This window comes from Ursus americanus, chromosome 14, assembly GCF_024610735.1.
Source record: "Ursus americanus isolate L20-20 chromosome 14, mUrsAme1.1.p, whole genome shotgun sequence".
Classification (NCBI taxonomy): Eukaryota; Metazoa; Chordata; class Mammalia; order Carnivora; family Ursidae; genus Ursus; species Ursus americanus.
Window position 1 is genome coordinate 19,080,264 of NC_142140.1, and position 24,182 is coordinate 19,104,445.

The window sequence follows — 24,182 nt, forward strand, 5'->3', positions numbered from 1 at the left end:
TTTATTCTGTTTTGGGAAGCCATTGCAGGTTTTTAGACACAGAAACATCATGATCATAACATAGAAATGTGGGGCCGTGGTGTTTGGATTCAGAGGGGAATTAGAAACAGACTGATCCATTCTCTGCATTTTATTGGTGAAGGAAACTTGTCTGTGCCTTGCTGCTGTTGATATTTTTGGAGGTGTAATTTTTTTAATCTGTAAAACCAGGAGCTGGTATGCAGTGCTTTCTGATTTCTGTTCAGCTCTAGAGATCTGGATCCCTATACCCCTCTGTCTTAGTGTCCTAGGCCCACTGTAACAAATGATCACAAACTGGGTGGCTTAAAACGACAGAAAGCTATTCTCTGAAGATTCTGGAGCCAGAAGTCTAAAATCAAGGCGTCCTCCACGGGCTTGGTTCCTTCTGGAGGCTTCAGGGGAGTAGCTGTTCCATGCCTCTTTCCTAGCTTCTGGTGGTAGTGAGCAGTCCTTGACATGCCCTGGCATGTAGATACATCACTCCAGTCTCCTCCACCATTATCACATGGCCTTCTCTGTCTCTGTTTCTTCATACGGTGCTATTGTTAAGGACACCAGTCCCCCTGGAGTCATTGGATTGCAGGCCTGCCCAAACCCAGTGTGACCTCATCTTGATTATATCTGCAAAGATCCTATTTCCAATTAAGGTCATATTGACAGGTTCTGGGGGTTAGGACTTAAACATATCTTTGTGGGGGGCACATTTCTACCCATAGTCCCTTTCTTCCAATCCCTTCATAGTAATGCCTTCTCCGTCTTGTTGATTGACCTCCACTTAGTTTAATAGAATTCGAACAGCCGTTTCATCTGAACAGCTAAGAGGTCAAAGTACTTCACCTCTGTTACCTAACAACACTGTCTGCCCTTTTCACATAGATGAAATGTAGAAATATTGTCAGAATTGTTCAGGTCCTACATACCCAAACTGTCATGCTTCATGGAATCATTTTAGAGAAGAATATATCTGTCTCAGCCTTGGACCCAGAATCCTCACTTCCCCATATCCTTTTCTATCCAACAGAAGTGGGTTTCTTTTGTTTGTTTTGTTTTTATTTTTGTGTATTTTTTACTTAACCGGCTGTTTGGTTTCATTCAGATTACATATTTATTCTTTGCCTTATACCAGAAATTATTTAAAGCATTTCTCTGTGTGTGTGTGTGTGTGTGTGTGTGTGCATGCGTGTGTGTGTGTGTATGAAACAACAATGGTGTTAATTAAAGGTGGGGGTCAAAGAAGGAAAAAAGCAACAAAATGAAAAAGGAGGCAAGACGGAGCTTCGGGTACATTCCATCATGCCAGGTGGGTCAGAGATTTTACTTTCCTGACAGCCAGTTTGGAAAGGGAGGCCTGCGAGTTTGACAGTGCCCAGAGTTTGGGGGCCAGTTTTGAAATCGACTCTGAACACCAGTTTGGAGGATTACAGTGAAGCACATTTCAGCAAAAGCAGTTCTGCTGGGGGTGGGGGGAGTGGAGGGAAGGATGGCAAATTGATGGGGCTCACATTTCCATCTCTGCTAATCTGATTCGGTCTGGCCTAAATGCAAAACCATTTCAGGGAGGGATTGAGTCCATTTCTTTCAAACAGTTCTTTATGAACATTGTACCTTTCTTCATCTCTTTATCACCTTCACCCTTCTACTTCTTGGGTGGGTATCAATGAAGAAGTAAATAGTGGCCTCTCTGGATTTGGGTAAACCTTCATTCACCTACCATGCTCTAACGTAGGTGGGATTACCCTGGCAATTTATTTTTACATGAAGTCGTTTACTTTGCTCTAAAAATGTGTGCATGTGTGTGCGTGTGTGTGCGTGTGTGTGTGTATCTAGTGCAGTTCCATATGTATGTCATGCTGGGGGGGGGTCCTTATTTCTGAATATTCATTCAAATTTCTGTACTTAACAGAGTGACAAAGAGAAGTGATGATAGTCAAAACACAGAAATATTCACTAATGCTCAAACCGCTTAATAAATTTAGTCCCCATTCTAGCATATCATTTCCTTCCTAGCATCCTACCCACCCATCCGGCCAGTGTTGTTGTTGTTTGACTTCTTCTTGATCTGATACTGTATGGTGCAAATACACTGCAGATTGGGCAAAAGATAAGGACTTCACAAGGGCAGTGAAAGTGATACAGGAGCTGTGCTTGAGGGAAACACACAGCCACTGACATTGAGGCTTGGAAGCGTGGGATTAGTTAATAGTTGAAAAAGAAAACTCTACAATAAAAGTGACATTAGTGGGAAGTCTTTAAATGCCAAAGGAATCATTTGAGTATCACATGATTGGAAGGCCCTTGAGAAAACTGTTGATGCCTTGGTGATTATTCTCTGATTTGCTCTAAAAGACTGACCTAAAGTGATGAGTGTTATATACCGCTATACTGTAATTTTGTTAGAACAGTTATAAACATAATTAATATTGGGTTCATTCTGTGTTCATTTGGAGAAATGGTACATAGTTGCAGTTATAACCTACATATTAAGTTATTAAATATTTTATGAACTTGTTTGTGTAGTTTGTAATTTTTTTTTGAAGATGAAATCTTAACTTTTTGTTACTATTTACTATTAAATTTTGGCCTTTTATGTTGATTTACCTTAAGTGACGTTTTTTGGTCTTAATTTATCTTCCATTAATGAGCATCTGCACTGTCTATTTGTTTCAGCTATAAGGGGTGCAGTGTGTTGGAGAGTGTCCCCTCCAAATTCCCAGAACCTGAGAATATGATGTTACTTGGAAATTGGGTTATTGCAGATTGTAATTGATTGTTAAGATGAGGTCATGCTGGAGTAAGGTGGCCCCTTACTCCAGTATGAGTGGTATCCTTGTAAGGAGAGGAGAAGAGACACACAGACACTTCCACAGGGAAGCCAGCATGTGAAGAAACAGACACACGGAAAGAGTGCCGTATGATGACAGAGGCAGAATTTGGAGTGATGGGTCTACAAGCCAGGGCACGCTCAGGGTTGCCAGCAACACGAGAAGCGAAGAACGAGGCATGGGACAGGTTCTCCCTCAGAGGCTTAGAAGGGTCTTCTAGCATCTAGAACTGTAAGACAAGAAATTTCTGTTGTTTAAGCCACCAGTTTGTGGTAGTTTGTTGTGTCCTAGGAAACTAATACAGGGCGTTTTCAGAAAATTATCCTGCTGATCCGTAGACTACATGTTAATTTGCATAGCCCAGGCCCAGAGAGGTATTACGTCAAGTTGGAAATAGGGTGAAAAGTGATTTCACTGGCCCAAACTCAATATGGCTTAAATAACTTGCAGTATTTTCTGTGTTAAATAGCTTCTTGTTTAAAGAAATGGATTGTTTCTGTTACTGACTGAGCTGGAGGCGGTTTTCACTGGTCTAGTGTAACAGCGCACAACTCTCTGTTCATCTGTGCAGCAGCAGGTACTCGTGTTTCATGGCAGCTCTCAAGAGAGGACTGTCACCAGCAACTTCTTCTTAAAGCTAATGCATTCTCTTTGACATCAGGCTCCATGAGTGTGTTTTGTGCAGGGGATTCTGAAGTTTGGAACTGGTTCTTTTCAATAGACAGGAATTAGTATTATATGCCATTATCATCAATAGCTTTTAAAAAGAAAGTTTGTCCCCAGACAGAACCTGGGGTGTGTGTGTGTGTGTGTGTGTGTGTGTCCTTTGAAATTAAAAAGGCCAAGTCAGTGTATTCCATCATCTGGTATGAAATGTTTGTTGAATTGCCGCACTGGCGCCCCGTCTTACATTATCAGTTGCCGGCTCTAGTGTCAGTATGTCATGCCTGGCAGGTTAGTGGGTTTTGGCAGAGGAAATGAAACCTAGTCAGTTACTACGAGATTTATAGTAGATCTGCTATTGCAGGAAGTGGTGAAAAGTTGATTGATATTTGGAGACAAAACTCTACAACAAGAAACAGGATGTGTGCTTTCTATTTATACCCAGGTTTTCCTACGTTTTAGGACTCCTTTGTACTTTGTTTTGGCTGTTTCATAAGGCCATGCAGTCCACCCCCCCTTTAACTCAGTCACCAAAATATAAAATAATTGAGGAAATTTTCTATTAGCTTAGCCATGGTAAAGGCACGTACTTCCAGCTGTTACTGGTACTCTTTCATGGTAGTGGTATTTACTGGGACTTGTCAAAGAGCCGTTTTTAATTTTTAAAAAATCCTCCAAAGAGGATATTATTTCACATATACAAACAGAATGAAAGCTTTTTTTAAAATTACATGGTAGGATTACAATTCCAAAAACTTTCTAAGGAAAACCTGTCTTGAGTATTTTATTAAAATATGACATTACTGTGATCCAGTTGTCGTGTCTCTTTCAAAGGGTGAATCTCTTCACTCCTGTTTGAATACATTCTTAACAAATAGGTGCTCTTCACTTAGCTATAAAATACATACCATAAGTACAACTCATAACTCAGTGTTTTCACTGCTTTGTATCTGACTGTACCTGGTTTTTGTAAGCCTTCTGGTTAACTAATAATGTCACTCGACAAAGCTTTTTAGTATGAACTAGCTGTCTGTTTTCAGCGTGACAGTGAAAAACCGCTAACTACGTTAAATGAGGTGCTTTCTGAAATGGAAAGGGCCATTGTGGAGTTAGGTTCTAGAATTTACAAGGAGTGGCAGACTTAGAACCAACTCTAATTGTACCAGTGGTTGAAAGAACAAAAAGGCTCCTCTTTCATGACTTAATTTTTTTCCTCCAAATGAATAGTTTTTTTTTTTTATTGCAAACAATGATTGCTAAGCTATCTACATAAAATAATTGAATAGAAACAAACGCAACTTTCATTCCTTGGACCATTAGGTCGCATTCTACATCAATGATGTTTTGAAATTTTTAATTCCATTTTATTCTAGCATTCTTTAGGTGAAGAATTCAGAATGCTTCTTCCATAAACTTAAGGTTTCTATCACAACTTTATTATTAATTTAGGAAATTAGCCAGCTTGAGGTAGTAGTAAAAGTGGGATTAATAAGAAATGGAGATGAATCAGCATGGTGAAGAATCATAAATAAACATAGAATTCATTTTTTACATACTTAACTTTTTTAAAAAATATATTTATTTATTTCAGAGAGAGAAAGAGAGCACGAGTGGGAAGGGTAGAGGGAGAGAGAGTATCTCGAGCCAACTCTGTGCTGAGCATGGAGGCCAACGTGGAGCTTGATTGCATGACCCTGAGCTCATGACCTGAGCTGAAACCAAGAGTGGGATGCTTAACTGACTGTGCCACCAAGGCACCCCCATTTTTTTTTTACATATTTTATATAAACGGGTCACTTTAAATGTAATACAGCACTTAAAGTGAGAAACAAACTGAAGGATAAAAATTCTTATTACCCAGTAACAGGCACAAGTCCTGTTAGGGTCACATGGCTCGTCTGGGCCACTTTCCTGCCTGTCAGAGTGGATCCTTTTTAGTCTCACATATGTGGGGCATACTGGGTCTGAAAAGAGCCAGGATTACAGGTGAGTGGCTTTGAAATTCCAAATTTGTTCTGTTATCCATGACAGATACAGTATAGTAGACAATAACAAAGATGCAGATAGTTTCACCTTCAGAATGGACACATCTGCTCTCTTCACTGTATCCACAAAAATAATCCAGATGTTTTCTTCCAGCCCTAAGCCTCTGTAGTTGAGGCTCAGATGCGTACTTCATTGAAGCTTGCTAAGCTAAAGCCATCAGTGTTTGCAGACTTCCATGCCTGTCAGAACTTGCTCATTTGGAAGATGTTGAATAGAGCTCCAACTGGGGAGAAGTGAAGAATGTGGTCTTAGGACAGGAAACTTTTCAGAGCCTGGATGTTCGTGGGAGGCCCTGTGGCAGAGGAGGGAGCGCACTGGAATTCTAAGGCATGCGTTTCCGGTCTTGACTGCGCCTTGATAGCTGGGTAAACTTCAACTGATCTCTTACCCCTCCAGGCTTCTGTTTGTCATCTGTAAAGCAGACAAAGATGAAACTGACCCATGACGTTGTCATTTGGAGCGAGTGTTTGTGGAACATCATCTTTCATATATTGTCGGAAGTATTTGTCGTGGCTTGTAAGAATGTGCGATGTATGGTCAGTGAAGTAAGAGCTTTTATTTAAAATTTTATTTCTAATGTTATGATTTAGTAAGAGGCATTGTCTTCTTTCCCAGATTCCTTGCTGTTTATCTCTTAAAGGTGCGGGTCACTACCCCGAGGGGACCTGCCTCAGGGAAGAAGATGGCAGTGAACTAGCTCCTGGGCTGACGGAGCTGTAGGACAGGGGTGTTTCAGACTGGTCCACTTACTCGGACCAGAGTCTTTACCAGTGGTTGTCAAGGTTTCAAAATATATGGTGAGTGGACACCCTTGACAGCTGCTTGGACATGGGTATAAATGAGGTTGCAGCCATCTTACTCCATAACCGTGCTCCTAGAGACGCCTCAAACTGGTGAGAGCATCCACAGCGTATAACCCATTGGTGAATCTTAAGCTGACTTCAGCTGCTCTTATCCTGGTTTTTCTCTTTACCCTAGCCACCTGCCCTTTTCTAAGCTCTGGGAATTCCAGCACTGACCCTCGGGTTCGCTTGCATATGAGAAAGTTGCCCTCAGTGATGGCTGTTGCCCATGGCCATTCACCCCACTCGCTATACCGCGCACCCGCCCTTGAGCACTGACTGCGGAGGGGCAGCAGGGCGGACGGAGCTTCCCTGCACAAAGCCATTATTACGCCACATATTCCGAAACCAAAGGGCCTCAGATACATCAAGGCACTTAGGTGAAAAATAGCACCTTTGCTCACTCGTTCCCATTGCCCCACTCGTCACTTCAGCTCCGGTGAAACGAAGCTTCATTTTCTCAATGTTATGGGATGGACTGCTCTTTTAGAAGCGAACTCATCTTGTGAACTCACCCTCCTCCAGTGTGTCTCCAAGCCACTAAATGTTCTGTACGCTCATTTCACCTTTGAACTTAGAGAAACACAGAAGCCATGTCAGCGTGCTGACCACTTTCACTCACTGCCACCCGTTTCCTCTGTCACTTCAGATACCCCTCTCTGGGAGTGTGAAGACAGGGTTTTTGGACACCTGCAGTAGACTTTTCGTTGCTTCTTTCATAACAAAAGGAAAATAACTAATTCATCCAAGTTAATTAAAAAGCTTTATTTAGTATAATGTAACATTACAAATTTAGAAAAATACCCTCTGACATAACGTGAAACGGTGTTCTGATAAAATAAAAAGCACTTCATGCTGCTCTTTATAGTACTGCATTTTATTTTTTGTATATTTAAAAATTTGGAAAAGGTATTAACGTTCACAGAGGTTTAAAAAATAATATGCAGTGAAAAGGCTCCCTCTTGCCATCCTCCTCCTCCACCTTTCTAGTTCCCCTTTTTCCCCCACGTAAGCTAGTGTTTTCTATAGCTTTCCAGAGTTAATTGAGAAGTATAATAGCAAATAGACGTGTTTATATTTCTTTCTCGTTTTTTAACGTAAAAGGTAGCATATACATATGGCGTGCTTTTTGTCATTGCTGTGATACAGTATATCTGGCTTAGCCCAGGGGACAGCTTCGTTCCTTACGCAGCCGTAGACTCTTCTTTGCGTGAAGAGTCCATAACTTATTCAACCAGTCCCATAGTCAGGGGCATTTCGTTGTTTCCCATTTTGGGGTATTAAAAACAGTGCTGGAGGCTATAGGCCTCTGTCCTATAGCCTATGTGTTTAACTTCCAGATGTGGATTGCTGGGTCAAGGGTATGTACATTTTCAGTTGTGTAAGTTATTGCCAACTTCTCCTTCACAGGCGTCAGACTTGTTTAATTTCTTACCAGCAGTGTAGGGAGGTGCCTTTCCCCCCACAGCCTTGCTAGTCGTGCTATCTAATGTTTGGGTATTTGCCACTATGATAAATGAAAATCGTATCTCAGTGTGACTTGAGTTTATACTTCTCTTATTGGACTGGAGTCGAACGTCTTATCATATGTTTAAGAGGCATTTATATTTCCTTTTGTGGGAATTGTCTGCTTATGTCTTTTGTCCATTTTTCTGGTGAGTTGTTATATCCGTTTTTAAGAACTCTGTTGGGGAGGGGCGCCTGGGTGGCTCAGTCCTTAAGCGTCTGCCTTCGGCTCAGGGCGTGATCCCAGAGTCCTGGGATCAAGCCCCACATCAGGCTCCTCCACTGGGAGCCTGCTTCTTCCTCTTCCACTCCCCCTGCTTGTGTTCCCTCTCTGACTGGCTGTCTCTCTCTCTGTCAAATAAATAAATAAAATCTTGAAAAAAAAAAGAAAAGAACTCTGTTGGGGAGATTAGGCCTTGCTCCGTGACATGAGTTGCCAATATTTTTCTCAGTTTTGTATTAGCCTTTTGACTTTATGATGTTCTGTCTTGTTGTTTTGTCTTATAGACTTTTTTTTTAAATTGAATTTGTCAGTCTTTTATGGCTTCTGGATTTTTTTTTCAAGATTTTATTTATTTATTTGGCAGAAAGCACAAGCAGAGGGAGTGGCAGGAGGAGAGGGAGAAAAGGCTTCCCGCTGAACAGGGAGCCCTCCATGGGGCTTGATCCCAGGACCCTGGGATCATGACCTGAGCTGAAGGCAGACACTTAACTGACTGAACCACCCGGGCACGCCATGGCTGCTGGATTTTAAGTCATAGTTAGAAAGGGTTTCCTCATTCTAGGGTCATAAAGGGAATCTCCTGCATTTCCTTGTAATACTCCATTTGCTCCATTTTTTTTTTACATTTATACCTTTGATCTGTTTGGGGATTTATCTTGGTGTGTCACGTGAAGTATGGATCCAACTTTATTTTGTTGTTCCTGGGCCAATTAATGAATAGTCCTTACATTTCTTCTTCGAATGGCTTTCAAGGTCCAAAAAGTTGGCAGCTCTTGCAGAAGCCTTAAAGGAAGTGCCCCTGACAAAGGCCCAGCTGGGACTAGACCTGGAAGAACTGGAAGCCGCAGCACTTCTTGTGCAGGAGGAAGAAACTGTGTTAAAAGCAGCCCGGTCCGTTTCCAGGCAGCAGACCCCTTCCTCCAGTCCTGAGACGAGTGATTCTGAGGAATCAGACAGCACCACGTCCTCTGAGACTGAAGGCTCGGACTCAGAACGAGGGGAGCTCACAGAGAGTGAATCTGAGACAGCAGATCCCCTGCGAGGCCCCTCTCTGGAGGGAAGCAGCACCCTTCTTATTGTGGACGGTGGGGTGTGCAGAAACTCAGCCACCGCGACATCGAATGGCAGTCCCGGAAAGCCACCTTCCTCCTCCCAGGCCCTTGGAGGGTCCGGGCCACTGATAGAGGAGCTTGGAGAGCACCTGAACTCGACCGTTCAAGTTTCTGAACCCGAGGACTCGGCTACTGGAAGCCACAGCAGCGTGCGGGCCAGAGATGACCAGCAAACACCAAGTGATTGACTGCAAGTGGTCTTCCCCACCATTGAGAATTACGTCAGATTTGGTTTCCTTTACTGAAGGATAATTCTTCATTTTCACTTTGTCCTTTTTCTTAGTGTATACAACACTGTTTTTCAATGAGCTGATGTTGTTACCTGTTGGTTTCCTTGGTACAACTTTAAAAATAAAGTTTTAAAGTATTTTTGCCAAAGCGTAATTAATATTGAAGGTGAAATAACAGTTCAGCCAGAATCTCTAGAATGTAGAGCCCATTAACGTGATTTTCTTCAAGATTTGATTTTTAAGTAACCTCTACACCCAACGTGGGGCTCGAACTCACAACCCTGAGATCAAAAGTCACAAGCTCTACCAGCCAGCCAGGCGCTCCCATTAATATTTTTAGTAGCCTCACCAAGGTATACTTGACATACAATAAACTGCATGTACTTAAAGTGTACAATGTGGTAAGTGTTGACATATATATGCATGAGATGAAATGATCACTGCAGCCAAGATTCTGTACTTACCCATCATTCCCAAGTGTCCTAGTCCCCCTTCGCTACCCCTCTCCCCTACCCCCACATACCACACACCCCTCCGTTCCCCAGCAAGCACTGATTTGCTCTGACACTGAACATTAGTTTGTGTCTCCTAGGATTTAATGTAAATTGAATTTATAGTAATATGTACTCTCTTAAAAATTAGGCTTATTTCACTCACTATAATTATTTTCAGATTTGTCGATGTAGCATGTATTCAAGAGGGCATTTTTAAAAAGGTTTTTGTTTTTTCCTCAATCTGAGTAGTATTTCATTGAATAGATTTTTCCATTCACCTACTGATGGACATTTGGGTTGTTTCCAGCTTTTGGCTGTTACAAATAAAGCTGTTACGAACATTTGTGTGCAAGTCTTTGTGTGGACATATGCTTGCATTTCTCTTAGGTAAATATCCAGTGGTGGGATGGCTGAGCCGTATGGTACGTGTATGTTTAACAGTTTAAGAAACTGCCAGACTGTGTCCCAACATGGCCATATCAGTTCACGTTTCCACCGGTAGTGAATGAGAGTTCCAGGCCCTGCACATTCTTGTCATTGCTGAGTGTGATCCATTTTTACCATTTTAATAGGAGTGACGTGATATCTCACTGTGGTTTTAATTTGCATTTTTTACGACTTCTGTTGGTGAGCCTCTTTTCAGACGCTTATTTGTCATCCACAAATCTTTGGTGAAGTGTCTGTTCAAATCCCTTGCCATGTTTTTTTTAAGCTGGGTTGCTTGCTTTCTTATTTTTGAGTTTTGAGAGTTCTTTATAAATTCTGGATACAGATCCTCATTATGAGTCATCTTTGCACACCTTGTAACCTTCGATTGGGTGCCTCACATTGTAAATTTCACCTTGCTGAATACGTAGTCTTACCTTCTTCAGCTTTGTTTGGGGATGCAGTTAAGTTACTTAGAAATAGTTTGATCTTTGTGCGTCTTGCTTGTGTAGTTTGTTAGGCGGGTCTGGAACAGTGTTCAGTCTAGGATGAACTGTTTCCCGGTACTAAGGAAAGATTTTCCCATGCCTCCGGGACTACAAATTCTCCAGTCTGGGTGATGGAAGTAGGCATCTGCGTGAATGCTGAGCGCTGTTCCCTCTAATGCTTTCAGACCGTGCTTTCCCAGGATGACATGGTCTCAGCCGTAAGTACTCTCACCAGTATTAGAGGGGCCTTCTCCAGATATCTGGCCTCTGCAGCTCTCTCCTCTCTGGTCCTCTGTCCGGCAAATGCTGGCTGCCTCGGTCTCCCCTCATCCTCAGCTCTGTCTCAACTCCGGAGTCCACTGGAGTCCCTCATGCAGCCTGGACAGTGTCTGTACCATGACACAGCTCACTGTGTTTGTTTCCCATCTCTCAGAATCACTGTCTTTCATTGCCTGACATCCAGTGTCTTGAAAACCATTGTTACATGTACTGTTCCTGGTTTTTTTGGTTATGTTGGGTGGGAGACTAAATCTGGTGTTTATTACTCCGTCTTGATTGGAATTCTAAGTCTCCATTAATGTTTTAAATGTGAATTTTCCCACTTGAGTGTAAGCTCCCAGGGAGCGGGTTCTGTGTCGTGTCTGGTTACCACTGAATCATCAGTGCCCATATTCTCAGCGCTCCATAAATATTTGCTGAATGAATGAACAAATGAAATAAACCAATTTGCTCTGGGGAGGAAATGAAATGAAATCTGATCTGTATTAATCGCAGTAGCATTTTTATTTCAAGAAGGGGTATGCTCCCTTTTACTCTAGGTTTATATAGGTTGCGAGTATTTGTATTTCCAATATAAATTTCAGTTTGTATTAACAGGATAGTTGGGGTGACTGTGCCATTTGACACGCATGTTAACTCCTGAACACTCTAACAGCTTTGTCGGAATATGTTCAAGACTTTTCTCAGGCTCCCTGGAGAGCTTCAAAATCCCTATGACCATTGAAAATGCATTTCTTCTCAGTGGCACATTACTTGAAGCCAGTTTGAAAATGCATTATCTGTTACTCTCCTCGTTCACTTCTGCTAACGTCAAGTTGAGCAGATCCACTCTTGTCTAAAAGTTTAAAGCCATGGAAATTCTTCCTTCTACCAACTCTGTCCTTATTTAGTTATCTACACAGGATCTCCTTCTGTGAAGCTTGCCATGGGTGGAAAAACCTGTTACTCCCTTCCTCAAAGAATGAGCAAACATGTCCTTCTCGGACATCCTCAGAGCAGAGGAGCTCATGAAATAACTCTCATGAGTATCAAAGACGATACGAGTGGGCGCCTTAATTTTTGACTCCGTGTCTGCCGTGTTTCTTTACCTACCCTCTCTTCGTTCACAGAGGGTTAAAGCTTTGTGATATCACATTACCCTGTCTTTGTTTAAGATGACTTAAGAACACTACACCATGTCTGTAACCCAAAACAAGTCCAAAGGTGCTGGATTTTATTTGATTTTTTTTTTTTAACTCAACAACCTGCCACGCAACTCTAGGGATCTCCTGTAACCATATGAGTTTCCCAAGAAGCCTGGGTGATGGGAGAAACAAATATGTTGGGGAAAGAGCAGGAGAGGACCTCGGCGACTGGTCAGAGCTCAGTGGAAGGAACTAAGGCTTTGGGGTTGATGAGGTGAGGAGGTGAGTTCCAGAGCTAGAGCTCAGGTGTGACCAGCCTGCAAAGGGGTAACACCCACCTCCTTCCTTTTGGAAATGGGAATAGAACTATTTTCTTGCTTATCTTAAAGAATGATGAGACTGTATGTTCAAAACACTTTATGTACTGGAAAGTATTAAACCAACATGAGGGTTTCTTACTCTTCTCTGACTTCCCAGAGCTGAACAGGGCTCTGTTCAGCTACCTGACAACAGGTCACTGGGGGAGCCGGCACTGTGAAAATGAGTCAGCCCTGGTAATCGCTCCAGAGGCATGCCAGTGGTAAAAGTCTACACAGTTCAGCAGATTAGAGAGAAATATTAATTATGTCAATGAATCACAGCACTGCCTCATCTTCTGGGTTCGCATTATCATTGACCTATTTTTCTGTGTTCTGTCTCTCCTCTCCCATTATCCTTGAAGAATAATCCAGGGCCTTGCCGTGGGCATGATGGGTTTTAGGTGCCAGTAACTCTGCTGATATCATCTTTCACTGGCACAGGATTAATTTACAAATGAGACAGGGCTGCTCCCTACCACTTTCTAAGTTAGTTGAACAGCTGGGGGGCGGTTTTCACACCTGCTAGTGGAAAATCCACTTTGGTTGTATGGATCAAATTCTATGACGGAGACCTGGAGGAAGGAGAGACAGGGTCAAGTTTTCTCCGCTCTAAGGCTTCATAAAAAAAAATTGTTTTTATCAGAGGGGCCCCTGGATATCTATTTAGTTTCAAAGAAATTTTTATTATCTTATTATCTTATAACTAGAAATTGCCCCATGCAGTCAGTAGTGACAAAGACACCTCTAAAAGAAAATAGAAATGAGTTGAAGACAATGTAGGAACTAAACCTTACTCAAAAGTATACCGAATCTTCATAATGTATTACAACATATTCGAAGTTGCAAAAGTCCCCTCATATCAACTGATCGGTTATGTAATGACGCTGCATGTCAGGTGGGTTGAAGTGAAACTTCATAAACAGATCTGTTTGGTCAGGCATCTCCATGAGAGCGAATCAAAAACTGCAAACGTTTCCTTAACATCATTCTGTCTGAATCCCCGACGGAATTCTTGTTTGTGATCTGCTCCCTTTCCCGGCCCTTCTCCACGCGTGTTATATATAGTTTCAATCCATACCAAGTGAAGGAAGCATTGATTAGGCTTGACTTAAGGCAGCAAGTGATAAATGCAGCTGGAAATTGATCCATGCCTCTCAAGTGACTGGGGCACAGCTATCCACAGTTGACACAACTCTTGTCTCAAGGCTGGAGAAAACAAACAGGGAAACACATGTCAGACAGATAAATGACTTCGCTGTTTTGAGTTCTCCGTGGAGGCCATTTGTTTTCCTAGATAAGGAAGACTGCTCTCCAAAGTCATGAAAAGATAAGCTGGAGGAAAAGGATGAATGTGGAATTGGATGCCTGAGCCCTTGGAAAAAAACGGACAGAGAGGATTTACCTCCGGGAAGAATCTTGCTAGGAGGCCCTGCTCTGTGCTGTCCTTTCATCCCAGGGGCGCTGCAGGCAGTGAGCTCGCCATGCCAGCCCTGCTCCAGCGAGGCCCGCGTGCTCAAGGCTCTGTCTCCGGGATCGGCAGTGATGGCAGGGGTATGCTGTGGTCCAAGTGCTCTCCAGGGACACGTATCCCAACGGCTCTCCTTCGAGTGAGCAGTCAGGGGAAAGAACAGCGGGAATGGCTGAGTGACTCGAGAGCCCAGCTTACAGAATTCTTTCTGAAGTGCCAGCAGTTTGACCACTAGCCCAGAAACCGCCCCCGTCCTTCCCGAACGCAGTAGCCCTCAGGCAATCCACTGCCTCTCATGAAGCCTCTCCCACAGTACATAGTTAAATATTTACTGTATTTTTGCTTTGTGTTTTCTCACCTCAACATGTTTGCTCATGCATTGCTTTTTCTTCTCCCTGTTAGTTTGCATAGGTGGGCATTTCACCCATCCTTCACGGCCCCATTTACATGGCCCTCCTCTAGAAGGCCACCCTTCATTCTTCCTGCCTGGAACTTATTTCCCTCCTCTGAACTCCCATGGAATCGGGGCCAGGTCCCGCTGGAAGAGCCTTGAATCCAGGGAAAGCTAAAGGGATCAGAGTGGGAAGTGTGGTAACTGCAAGGCTATGCCACAGAGCATTGGGTTCCAGAATTCTTGTGTTCAGACTTCTGTAAAATTAAAATTAGAGAAAAACCCACTGTGGAATGCAGAGGGCTGCTGACATAAAGCCACCAACACTTAATTTTGCATATATAGTTGACCCTTGACGACACCGAGATTAAGGGTTGAAAATCCACATAAAACTTTTAACTCCCCAAAACGTAGCTATTAGCCTACTGTTGACCAGAAGCCTTACAATAACATAGTTAACACATATTTTGCATGTTACATGTGTTACAGAATGTGTTTTTATGATAAAGTAAGCTAGAGGAGAAGGGGAGGGGGGCTGCCAGGTGGCTCAGTCCATTAAGCATCCGACTCTTGATTTTAGCGCAGGTCATGATCTCAGGGTTGGGGGATCGAGCCTCTCAGAGTCTGCTTGAGACTCTCTCTCTCCGTCTTCCCTTCCCCCAACTCTCACACTCTCTTTCTCTAAATAAATAAATAAAATCTTTGAAAAAATCATAAGGAAGAGAAAATATATTTATAGTACTGTAATTGAAAAATTCTATGTGTATTAGTGGAAACGCCTGCTTCAAAGCCGTGTTGTTAGAGGTCGCCCGGACAGGTGAGCCCACCCAGCCACCGACGCCTTTCTTTCATAAAAACAGGTAAGCATCAAACAAGGAAACGGACATTTCAGAATTGAAGTCTGTCCTCTAAATTGCACATACGTAGCTTCCAGACAAACTCTTTTCCTTGAGAACCAGAGTTGGGTTCATCGGAATTTTCCCGTCGTGCGTGTATTTGCCAAAAGCACGGACGTCTGGCTTGTCCAGGTGCCTCCCAGCAGCTCGTCCTCAGCTGTGGAGCAGCAGCAGCCTCGCGCGTTCTGCAGACGGTGCACCTGTGAATGAGAGCGGAGACCAGACTTTACTAATAGCCATCACGGGCTGGGCCGCGGCCTTGTGCCAGGGTCTCTGTGAGGCCTCTCTTGCTTTAAGCATGTCAAGCAGGGACTGTCTCCCCTTCAGTTCTTCTCTAGGCACAGACCCGCCACTGGAAGAGGCCCTTCACTCTGCTCCTAGCTGACTGCAACAGAGCTGAACTTGACCCAAGGGCAGGCTGGGGCTTCTCCTGACCCGGAAAACTTTACTAAACCAGGGGTTTCTTCTAAGCTTCTGGCAGCATACTTGGACCATGTGAGAAGTTTTAAAGAAACAGATACCCAGCCTCCTCTGCAGACAGTGGAATCGGCATCTTTTTGGTGTCTATAAACAGGCACGAGCTGGGAGAAGCAGATCTGTATTCTCCGAAATTTGCACTGGCAAGTGCAGAGCATAAAGGCCCTTAGCAGTGGTTGCTGATGGTGAGAAATGCATTGAGAAGAGTCACAAAGCAGATCTGGAGTCAGTCCTGCAAACTCAGGAAGGAGAAGAAATGTGAATTAGAAGAATCTCTGTAGCAGAGAAAATAGCAAGGAGAGGACGAAGACACCAGCTGGTCAAGGAAAAGCCAGTGGCCGGGCGCCCAAGGATGCAGACACGTGGAGTTAAGTCACATTCCTCTCTGAAATGAAGATTCAGACATATCTGCCCTGAGGTCCCACAGCAGCTTGGGATCCCCGTTTCACCATTTCATGAATCGTAGTTCCTTTCAACTTGACACCATGATTGTTCTTATTCGTGGAGTTCAGAGGCCATCCATTTCCCAGATTGCTGATCAACTTGGAGGACTTTCTTATAAATAACAGGAAAACTGACCAAACTGTTTCAAACAATAAGGAGAGTTTATTATTAGTTCATGAACTGGGAAGTCCAGGCACAGAATGGATTTCAGGAGAGGCTTACCCCAGCTGCCCCATGATGGGACCAAAGCCTTGTTTCTTGTAGTTTCTCTGCTCTACCATCCTCAAGTGTTGATTTCATCCCAATTTTGACACCCTGCATATGCCCGAGGTGGCTTCCAGCAGCCCCTGCAGCTACCTCCTTTCTTATTAACATCCATCAAAAAAGAGATTATCTGTGTCCCAGCATATCCCCCAAGTGTCCTCAGATGCAGTCTGATTGGATCCATTTAGGTAAATTCAGAATCATTCACAGTTGGCCAATAAAATGGAACGTACTGATTGGTTTTGTCTCAGTCGTGTGGCCGTGCATGATGCTGGGGGTAACCGTGGCAGTGCACTAGTCCGACGCTCTCTCTCCAAGGTGAGCTGACAGCTACATGAAGGGGATGCGGTGTTCAGTTGGAGGCCACACTCTCTCCAGGCTGCTCCTAGCCACTGATGGGCACAACTAGGTGCTAGACCTGGGCATTCCCACCCAAAGTGAGATCCTTCCATAGGCTCTTTGCTCTAAGCTCCCTGTTGTCCTTCCAGATTTTCTGAGTTTGCATGGCTGGCTGTATGAGGTCTCCCTACCCAGTCTTCCTTTCTTCCTTCCCTCCCTCCACAAGTGCTAGTCCTCCTCACTGCCTTGGGCCCTCCTCTCCTCCTTTCCTCTCTTTCTCTGAGGTTGCACTTACAATCCTTTCTTGGCTCTTGCTTCCCAGAGGACCCACCTGAGACAGCCTAGTTATCCCAAGTACTCTGAACGAGCCTGATTTTCACAGAGAAGCTCAGCTCAGACATACTTTGCCCCACAAGTGCCTCTGGGGTGGAGATTATTCCCATGACACAGAAGAGGAGACCAGGTTCCAGGCCAAGTAACTTTGCCAGTCACCCATGCAGCAAGGGGCAGCCTTGCGTGCAAACCCCATCTTTCCCTTTGCAGCCCCAGCTCTTTCCCAACACTAGGTGCTGCCCCTTGTAGAGCCTGGTGAGGGTGAGGTGGCCTGAGTTGCCCAAGTTCATCAGGCTCCTCTGGGGATGGGGGAGGGTGAATTCCAACGTGTGTCCCCTCTAGTGGGCTTTTCTTGAAGCATTCACACCTTGGGGGGGGGGCTCAGGGAAGGGGGCTGTGGGTGGACGGGCTGAAATCCTCACTGCCTTTCCTACAGCGCAAGCTGCAGGATCCACCGCCACCTTGTCGTGCTTGGAAACTTGACAGGTGACACGTCCACAGGAGTTGCAACCTTTTCACATAAATCGGCGCAGCGCGGTGTTTGACAAGGAAGAGCAAAGGCACACGCTGCTCGAGCGGGCGGGGAAAGCCGGAGCGCTGCGGCAGCGGACGGCCCCCCACCCGGCGGCGATCGAGGTGCCTTTGCTCCCTCGGGGCCGGGCGTGGGTGGGAGCGCCGGGCGTTTCGGCGCGCCGCAGATCAATGAGGGTGCCTGTTCTCCGTTATGCGAGCCCACCCCCTCTAATCCGCCGCATTGTCCACTGACGTGTCTAATTATGTGTCTTACAACCACAGAACTCCCCCCAGAGCAGCGGGGCCCTTCTGGCGGAATGAGGAGCATGATTGCTCCATCTGTTCCTCGGGCGCCGACGGGAGGCGGCTGGTCGGCGCGGGCGGACTGCGCGTGCGCGCGGGCGGGGCGGGGGTGGGGCGGGTCCGTATGGCCAACAAGCGCAGGTGCCTGGAGAAAGGGGATCCCAGTGGCAGGTGCGGATGCCAAGCTCGCCGCGACGGAGTCTCTGTTTAATTACTGTCGACTGAGGGGGCTGTTTTATTTAAGAATTATAGGAGACAGGTTCAGATGGAGTTCTGAGCCGAGCTCGAGAAGGTACCAGGCTGGAAGCTGCTGGGGAGGGGAGACACCTGCGTCTTTAATAGAGACTGGCATGCTCAGAATTTCCTGATCTGTAAAAGCAATCACCTGGAATACGAGGAGACTCTAAGAGAGAAGTCTGCATGGTCCCCGTCTTTCCCCCTCCTCCCAAGCCGATTAAATTGTTGTTTGGCGAAGCAGATCCCCAAGTCACAGGCATATCGTTCCTCTCCCAGTAACACGGTGTGTGCGGAGATCTGGCTCTAAGGTCCATGAAAGTATCACCTGCAGAGGATGGCACAGAGAAGACGACCAAAAATAGTCTGTCCTTGGAACCAAATGCCGCTATCGGCTTCCATGTGCCCTAGCCCTTTACAGTTTGCAAAGTGCTTCCTTCTGCCTTGCCTGCCTTTTAACAGGGACTGGCAGGGGTGGCCCCACTTTAAAGCAAGGAACCCGAGAGGCACTCAGGCTTTTGTGGGGTGTGCACACAGGGCAGTGGGGCCCCAGGAGTCATGAAAGATCTCAAGAAAGGATGAGCAGGAGGTTGGTCTAGTGGAGGGAGGTTGGGATGGGGTGTATCCCAGGTGGAAGGATGTGATGGGTGAGGGAACCAGATTGCTTGGGATGATAGGGACGGAGGGGTAGGGTTAGCCCAGCCACAGGATGGGGAAGCAGCTTATAGAACACCACATTAAAGTTGTATACCCGAACTCAAGTGTGGATCACATAAAGAAAGAGAAAGAAGGGGAAAAAAAACAGTACCACAATAACTGAAAAGCAATTGAATATTTACTGCAGTCCTTTGTGAATTTCATGGTAAAGCAGAGTAAATATTGTAAAGTCTTCTCCAGTGCTCTCTCGCATAACCTCACTCTCTTACTCTCTGTCACGCTTTTATTATGGTCGCTGCCCCGAAAGAGTCGCCTTTCTCCCTCCAAACTTCCTCAGTCTCTTTCAGACTCTACCCTCACAGCTTCCCTCCCATCATCCCTCCTTCCTTCTCGCTTTCAGTGGCTGTGATTTGGACCCTACAGTACCTGTCTTCCCTTCCAATAGGAATTCCACTTGCCTTGTGGCTCCTTCCACTTAGATGGGTTAGAGCAGGAGTCGACCAACTAGCACTCAAGGGCCAAGTCCATCCTGTCACCTGTTTTTGTGCAGCCTGCAAATGGACTATGTTTTTAAAATATATATATATTTTAAGCAATTGAAAGGAACTTGTAGAAATTTGTTCTCTCTCTTGTTATATAAGTACCTACATAATAGCTGTGAGTTGGCCTCTTGGCCTACAAAGCCTAAAATACTTTACAGTTTGCCTTTTATCAGAACAAGTTTGCCGATCTCCCAGGCTGGGAGAAATGGGATATGGATACTTCTCCAGTAGCGTCTCGGATTCTAGGCCTACAGCTTCTGGGCTTTTCCAAGCCCTCCTGGGGGAGGTTTTGCAGGAAGGTGAGGTGAGAGGGATGAGGCCCCTGCATGACAGTCTGGGGGGAGGGAGAATTTATGGGAAGGGGACAGAGCCTGCTTTTGAAGGAAACCCATCTGCAACTGTCACAGGGGCCAGCCAGGCTGGGGCGAGGTAGGGAGGGGTGGGGGAGGGGGGAGGGGCTTCCATTTACCTGATCGTTTCTAGGACTAGGAATGGTAGAGTTCCACTTCAAGATTCTCTTTCCAAAAGCTGTCATCTTTCTGTGGTTCACCTGGGCCACCTTTCTGTCTGTCTGGCATCTCAGGGAAACCATTCCTGACCTCTGTAATAATGCTGCTTATTCCCTGCCTATCTGAAGGGCTGATATTACCCTGTAATCCCACCATAGAGTTGGACTCACGGCCCAGGTCTGACCAATCAGAATATCCTGTTCCTCTGGCCAGATGTCCCAAGGCCAGCCAATGAAATTCCTCTTCAGAACTTGGGGCAGAGCTACTAGAAATGATGCTTTTTCTTCTCAATTGGTAAACTGGGAGAAAGCTATTTTCGAGCTGTTGATGATTATCTTTGTAATCATGTGGATAAAACCTTCCTGGAGAAGGAATATCATATACAAGAAAGCAGAGATGGAGAGAAGGAAAGAGATGGAAAAGAGAGAGAAAGAGACAGAGAGACAGATCTGACATCATTTCAAACTCAGTGTCCAGCCATTCCTGAAGCTAGTTCAAGCCTGGGTCCTTCACTTACCCAAGCCAGTAAATTGCCTTTTTTGAAAAAATTAAGCTGACCTGGGTAGGGTTCTTTTATTCGTATCCAAATGCTTCCCGAGCAACGTAGGGGTTTTACCAGGTCCCTTGGGATGTTGGATGCCGCCCCTTGGCAACACCCCCCTCCGGCCCTTTGTCACATAATTTTCAGAGCCCTTCTGCACAGACTCTGGACTTAGAGCAAACTGCTTTGGCCCCTGGGGATGTTTGCACAGGTGATACAGGCACAGTGGGGCTTGTCCTCTCTCTTGCAGCTCTTGGAGCCCCTCTGTCATCATAGGAACAAGCCCAGTGTAGGCCGTGGGATGATACATAAAGCCCAGATGGGCTGTCCCAGCTGAGGCCCCATCGCCCAGCCAGCCTTAGCTGCTCTGGAAGCTGACAGTAGCCATAGAATGAGGCTGGCCCAAGAACCACCCAGCTGAGCCCAGCCCAGACTTCCAGCCTGAGGAATTGTGATCTCAAGAAATGATAGAGGTTTTAAAGCACTTCAGTTTTAATGTGGGTTGTTAGGCAACAAAAGCTGATATACATCAAAAAGTGGAAAAGTGATTTTGAAAGGCGATAAAAGAGTGTTTTTTATCCTGGCTAAGGAAAACTAGGAGCTGTAATATGGAGCTTAAACCAATCCTGGCTCTAGACCACCAGTACTTTAGCAAGGGGCTTACTGAATCTGAGCCAAGCCACCCTTGTAGGCTGGGAAGTCCTTTCCTGGCACTGTCACCCAAAGCCTTCCTGGGCAGTACTCACTGCAGTCCTCATGGGCCAGCACAGGACCAGGGATCACATGCACGCCTTACAATTCACAAGTCCTCCTAGTCACGTCGTATAGCTCTGCTAGGAAGAGTCAGAAGGTCGTAGCTTGTTGGACATCTACGGTATTCATAATACAGCAGCCATGTTTTTCTTCTATAGGCCTGACTCCGTATGCTGGTAGTAAGTCTCTCTGACTTAGTACACTTTTATTCTTTTATTAAGGGTGATTTGCTAGATAGAATTTTTCATTTTCTCCTTGTATAAGATAGCTCATATCAAATATTGAAATACTGCTACGACTACTAGGGATGGCTCACATTTACTGAACACTTACTGGCATCACGCTCAGGACAAAGGGATCTTTAGGCCTTATTACCTCGAATCTTCCCTGCAACCCAGGGAGATAGGTGCTGTCCATCCCATTTTACCGATGGGAAAACTTCATCCCTTGCTCAAGCACACAAACTTCTTCAATGCTGGTATCATAAGTCAGGAGAAACAGTATGGGCTAGAGAAACTGGGAGACTTCCTGGTGGACACAGTTCACCTGCTTTGAAGACAGAACAGGATTTATCCCCTACCAGCTCTCTTACTTTGGGCATCTTACTAAACTTACTTGGGCCTCAGTTTCTTCTTCTGTAGAATGGGAATCATAATCTCACCTTTCCAGGTGGTTGGGGGAAAGAATTAAATGAGAAATAAAGAGCCCCTAGCACAGCATTAGGCCCACAGTAGGACCTCGATCCTTTTTCCTTTTTCTTCCAGCAGAGGAGACTAGATCATACTGATTCACAGTGATTCTGTCCAAAAGAATGTAAATTCCATGAAAGTGCGAGTTTTTTCCAGTGCTTCTTGAATTGAGTTCTGTATTTCTATGAGACTGTGATTCTGTGAGATGTGACCGGCAGTGACTTCCTAAGGGCGGGTTGGGACCAGGAGGTGGAGGGACTCTAGGAGCAAAGTTTTGCAAGGAGGTGGGGTGGGGGTGGGGGGATCCAGGGTTGTCTCATTCAACAGCTCGCCAGGAGCCAGCCCGCCAGGAGCCAGGCCGAGTGGTTTGCAGAGTTGATAAGAACTCCCTGCCGCTTGGGAAAGCAGCTTATTTGTTGCTGGAGATGCTGGAAGGGGGTCCTAAGAGCCATCAGTGATGCAGCTTCCCCACCCCCTCCCTCCAAGACCCCCCTTGCAAGCTTGTCCTGGCCTCTGCCCGGGAGCCCTCACCCATCTGCACAGTGACCAGGCTTGGAAAGAATCCTTCTCTGATGCCAAGTATCAGCGGGGCTCTCAGAGGGTGTGAATTATTCATCGACAAACCCAGCACCCATCTGTCTCCAGTCGTGCTGCTGGCACGTCCCTGGGCCCAGAAGCTGCCCAGGGCACCTCCACGCTAGGCCTGCCGGTAGGTTCCTCATAATGAAGATTCAGCTGCCCTGAGGCTTTCCCCTTAATTGGAGAGACGATGGGGGAGCAAGAGGCTCTAAAGTGTGCATTTGAAATCAATTTGCTCCTTGAAGTGGCATGAAAACCAAAGTCGAAGAGATGCCCGCTGTGCGGGGATTTCCCTGGTGCCACTCGGCTCAGTCTCTGCTAATGGCCTGTGTTTAATGGCCCTGTGCATCTTTTGCTCTGAAGAGGTTGGCAGGAGCCATGATGGGGTAGAAGTGGCTTTGTGGGGAATACGGGCCTTGCGGTGGTGGCTTCACCTGCAAGGTGCGGCCTCTGGGAATCGAGGCTGGAGGACGGGGTGGCCACGATCACTTGAGCATGTGTGCTGGCTGCTCAGGGGAGACTGCAAGGGCTCCCCAAGGGGGAGGCAGTAAGTTTGCAGAGATTTTTAAAAAGAGGTGAAGTTGCCGACGAACCCAGCCAGCTTCCTGAAATCTCTGGAGGAAGTGGGTCACGGCTCATCTGTAGGACAAGAGGCTGGATGAAGGCATATGGGTTGGTGGTTATCAAGTCCCTTAATTCTTAGGGGCAAAATGGCTTTTTCCTCTGTTGCTATAGTAAGCCGGGAATTATCTGTGTGCATCTGTAGTGACCAGCGACTGACGTTCAAATCTGCATATCCAGGATTCAGAACAAATGGGGACCTCACTGGAGGCTATATACCATAGTAAAGAGTTCCCCAAGAACTAATACCAGTTGCGACTATTGCCATGTAGCAAATCATTTTAAGACATTCATTGGCCCTGCTCTTAGTTTTAGAACCTGACCCTACAGTAAATAGCCTATCAAACATTATAATGTGCCATTATCATATGTGTATATATATTTACATATAATATATAATATACATATATACATATTGTATCCTATATTCATTATATATCATAATGCACCCATATCATATGTAGGGAGATGTATATATTTATATTATATATTTAAAAATAATTTTTAGAATTTGCTTTTGAACTTACTTGGCTATGAATAGTAACTCATTTAATTTACTATTGGTTGCATTTTGTAAGCAGTCATCATGCATACTTAGAAGTTCATGCCAAACAAGGTAACTAAATCACTAATTATTATCAGAGGTAATAAAATCTTTATGAAAACTAAACTTGACAGTGAACAAAGTGGACCTAATTTTGTAGACATTTAATTCAACATTTATTCATTTTGATTTTGCATATTTTTCTAAATATTTCAAGCTGATACCTTTTATTCTTTCCCGCCCTCTAACGTGGTTGTGAGATCTGGACCATGTGGCCGTGGGGTGTATATGTGTGTGTGTGTGTGTGTGTATGTGTGTGTGTGTGTGTGCATCCTAGTGAATAAAACACCCTTGCCTGAGTCAGGGTGAGGGGATGGGGAGCCTGGAGGAGGTGCTGTCAAAGTCTCCAGGCTTCCAGTGTCTTATTTCTCATGGGTCTTATTGGGTGTT

The 24,182-nt window shown here is 45.1% G+C and overlaps 1 protein-coding gene across 3 annotated transcripts in view; it reads left to right on the forward strand.

Moving 5' to 3' along the window:
* The window catches only part of SHQ1 (SHQ1, H/ACA ribonucleoprotein assembly factor), a 331,525-nt gene that overhangs the window by 90,374 nt on the left and 216,969 nt on the right, over positions 1-24,182 (forward strand). Inside the window, exon 11 of one of the 3 annotated variants that reach the window (XM_045808097.2) lies at positions 8,877-10,300. The exons of the other annotated variants lie outside the window; for them this stretch is intronic. Within the exon in view, the coding sequence (XP_045664053.2) occupies positions 8,877-9,423 (547 nt within the window). The 3' untranslated portion in view covers positions 9,424-10,300. Of the gene's footprint in view, positions 1-8,876; positions 10,301-24,182 lie in introns of those variants that run through there. 3 annotated transcript variants of the gene reach the window in all.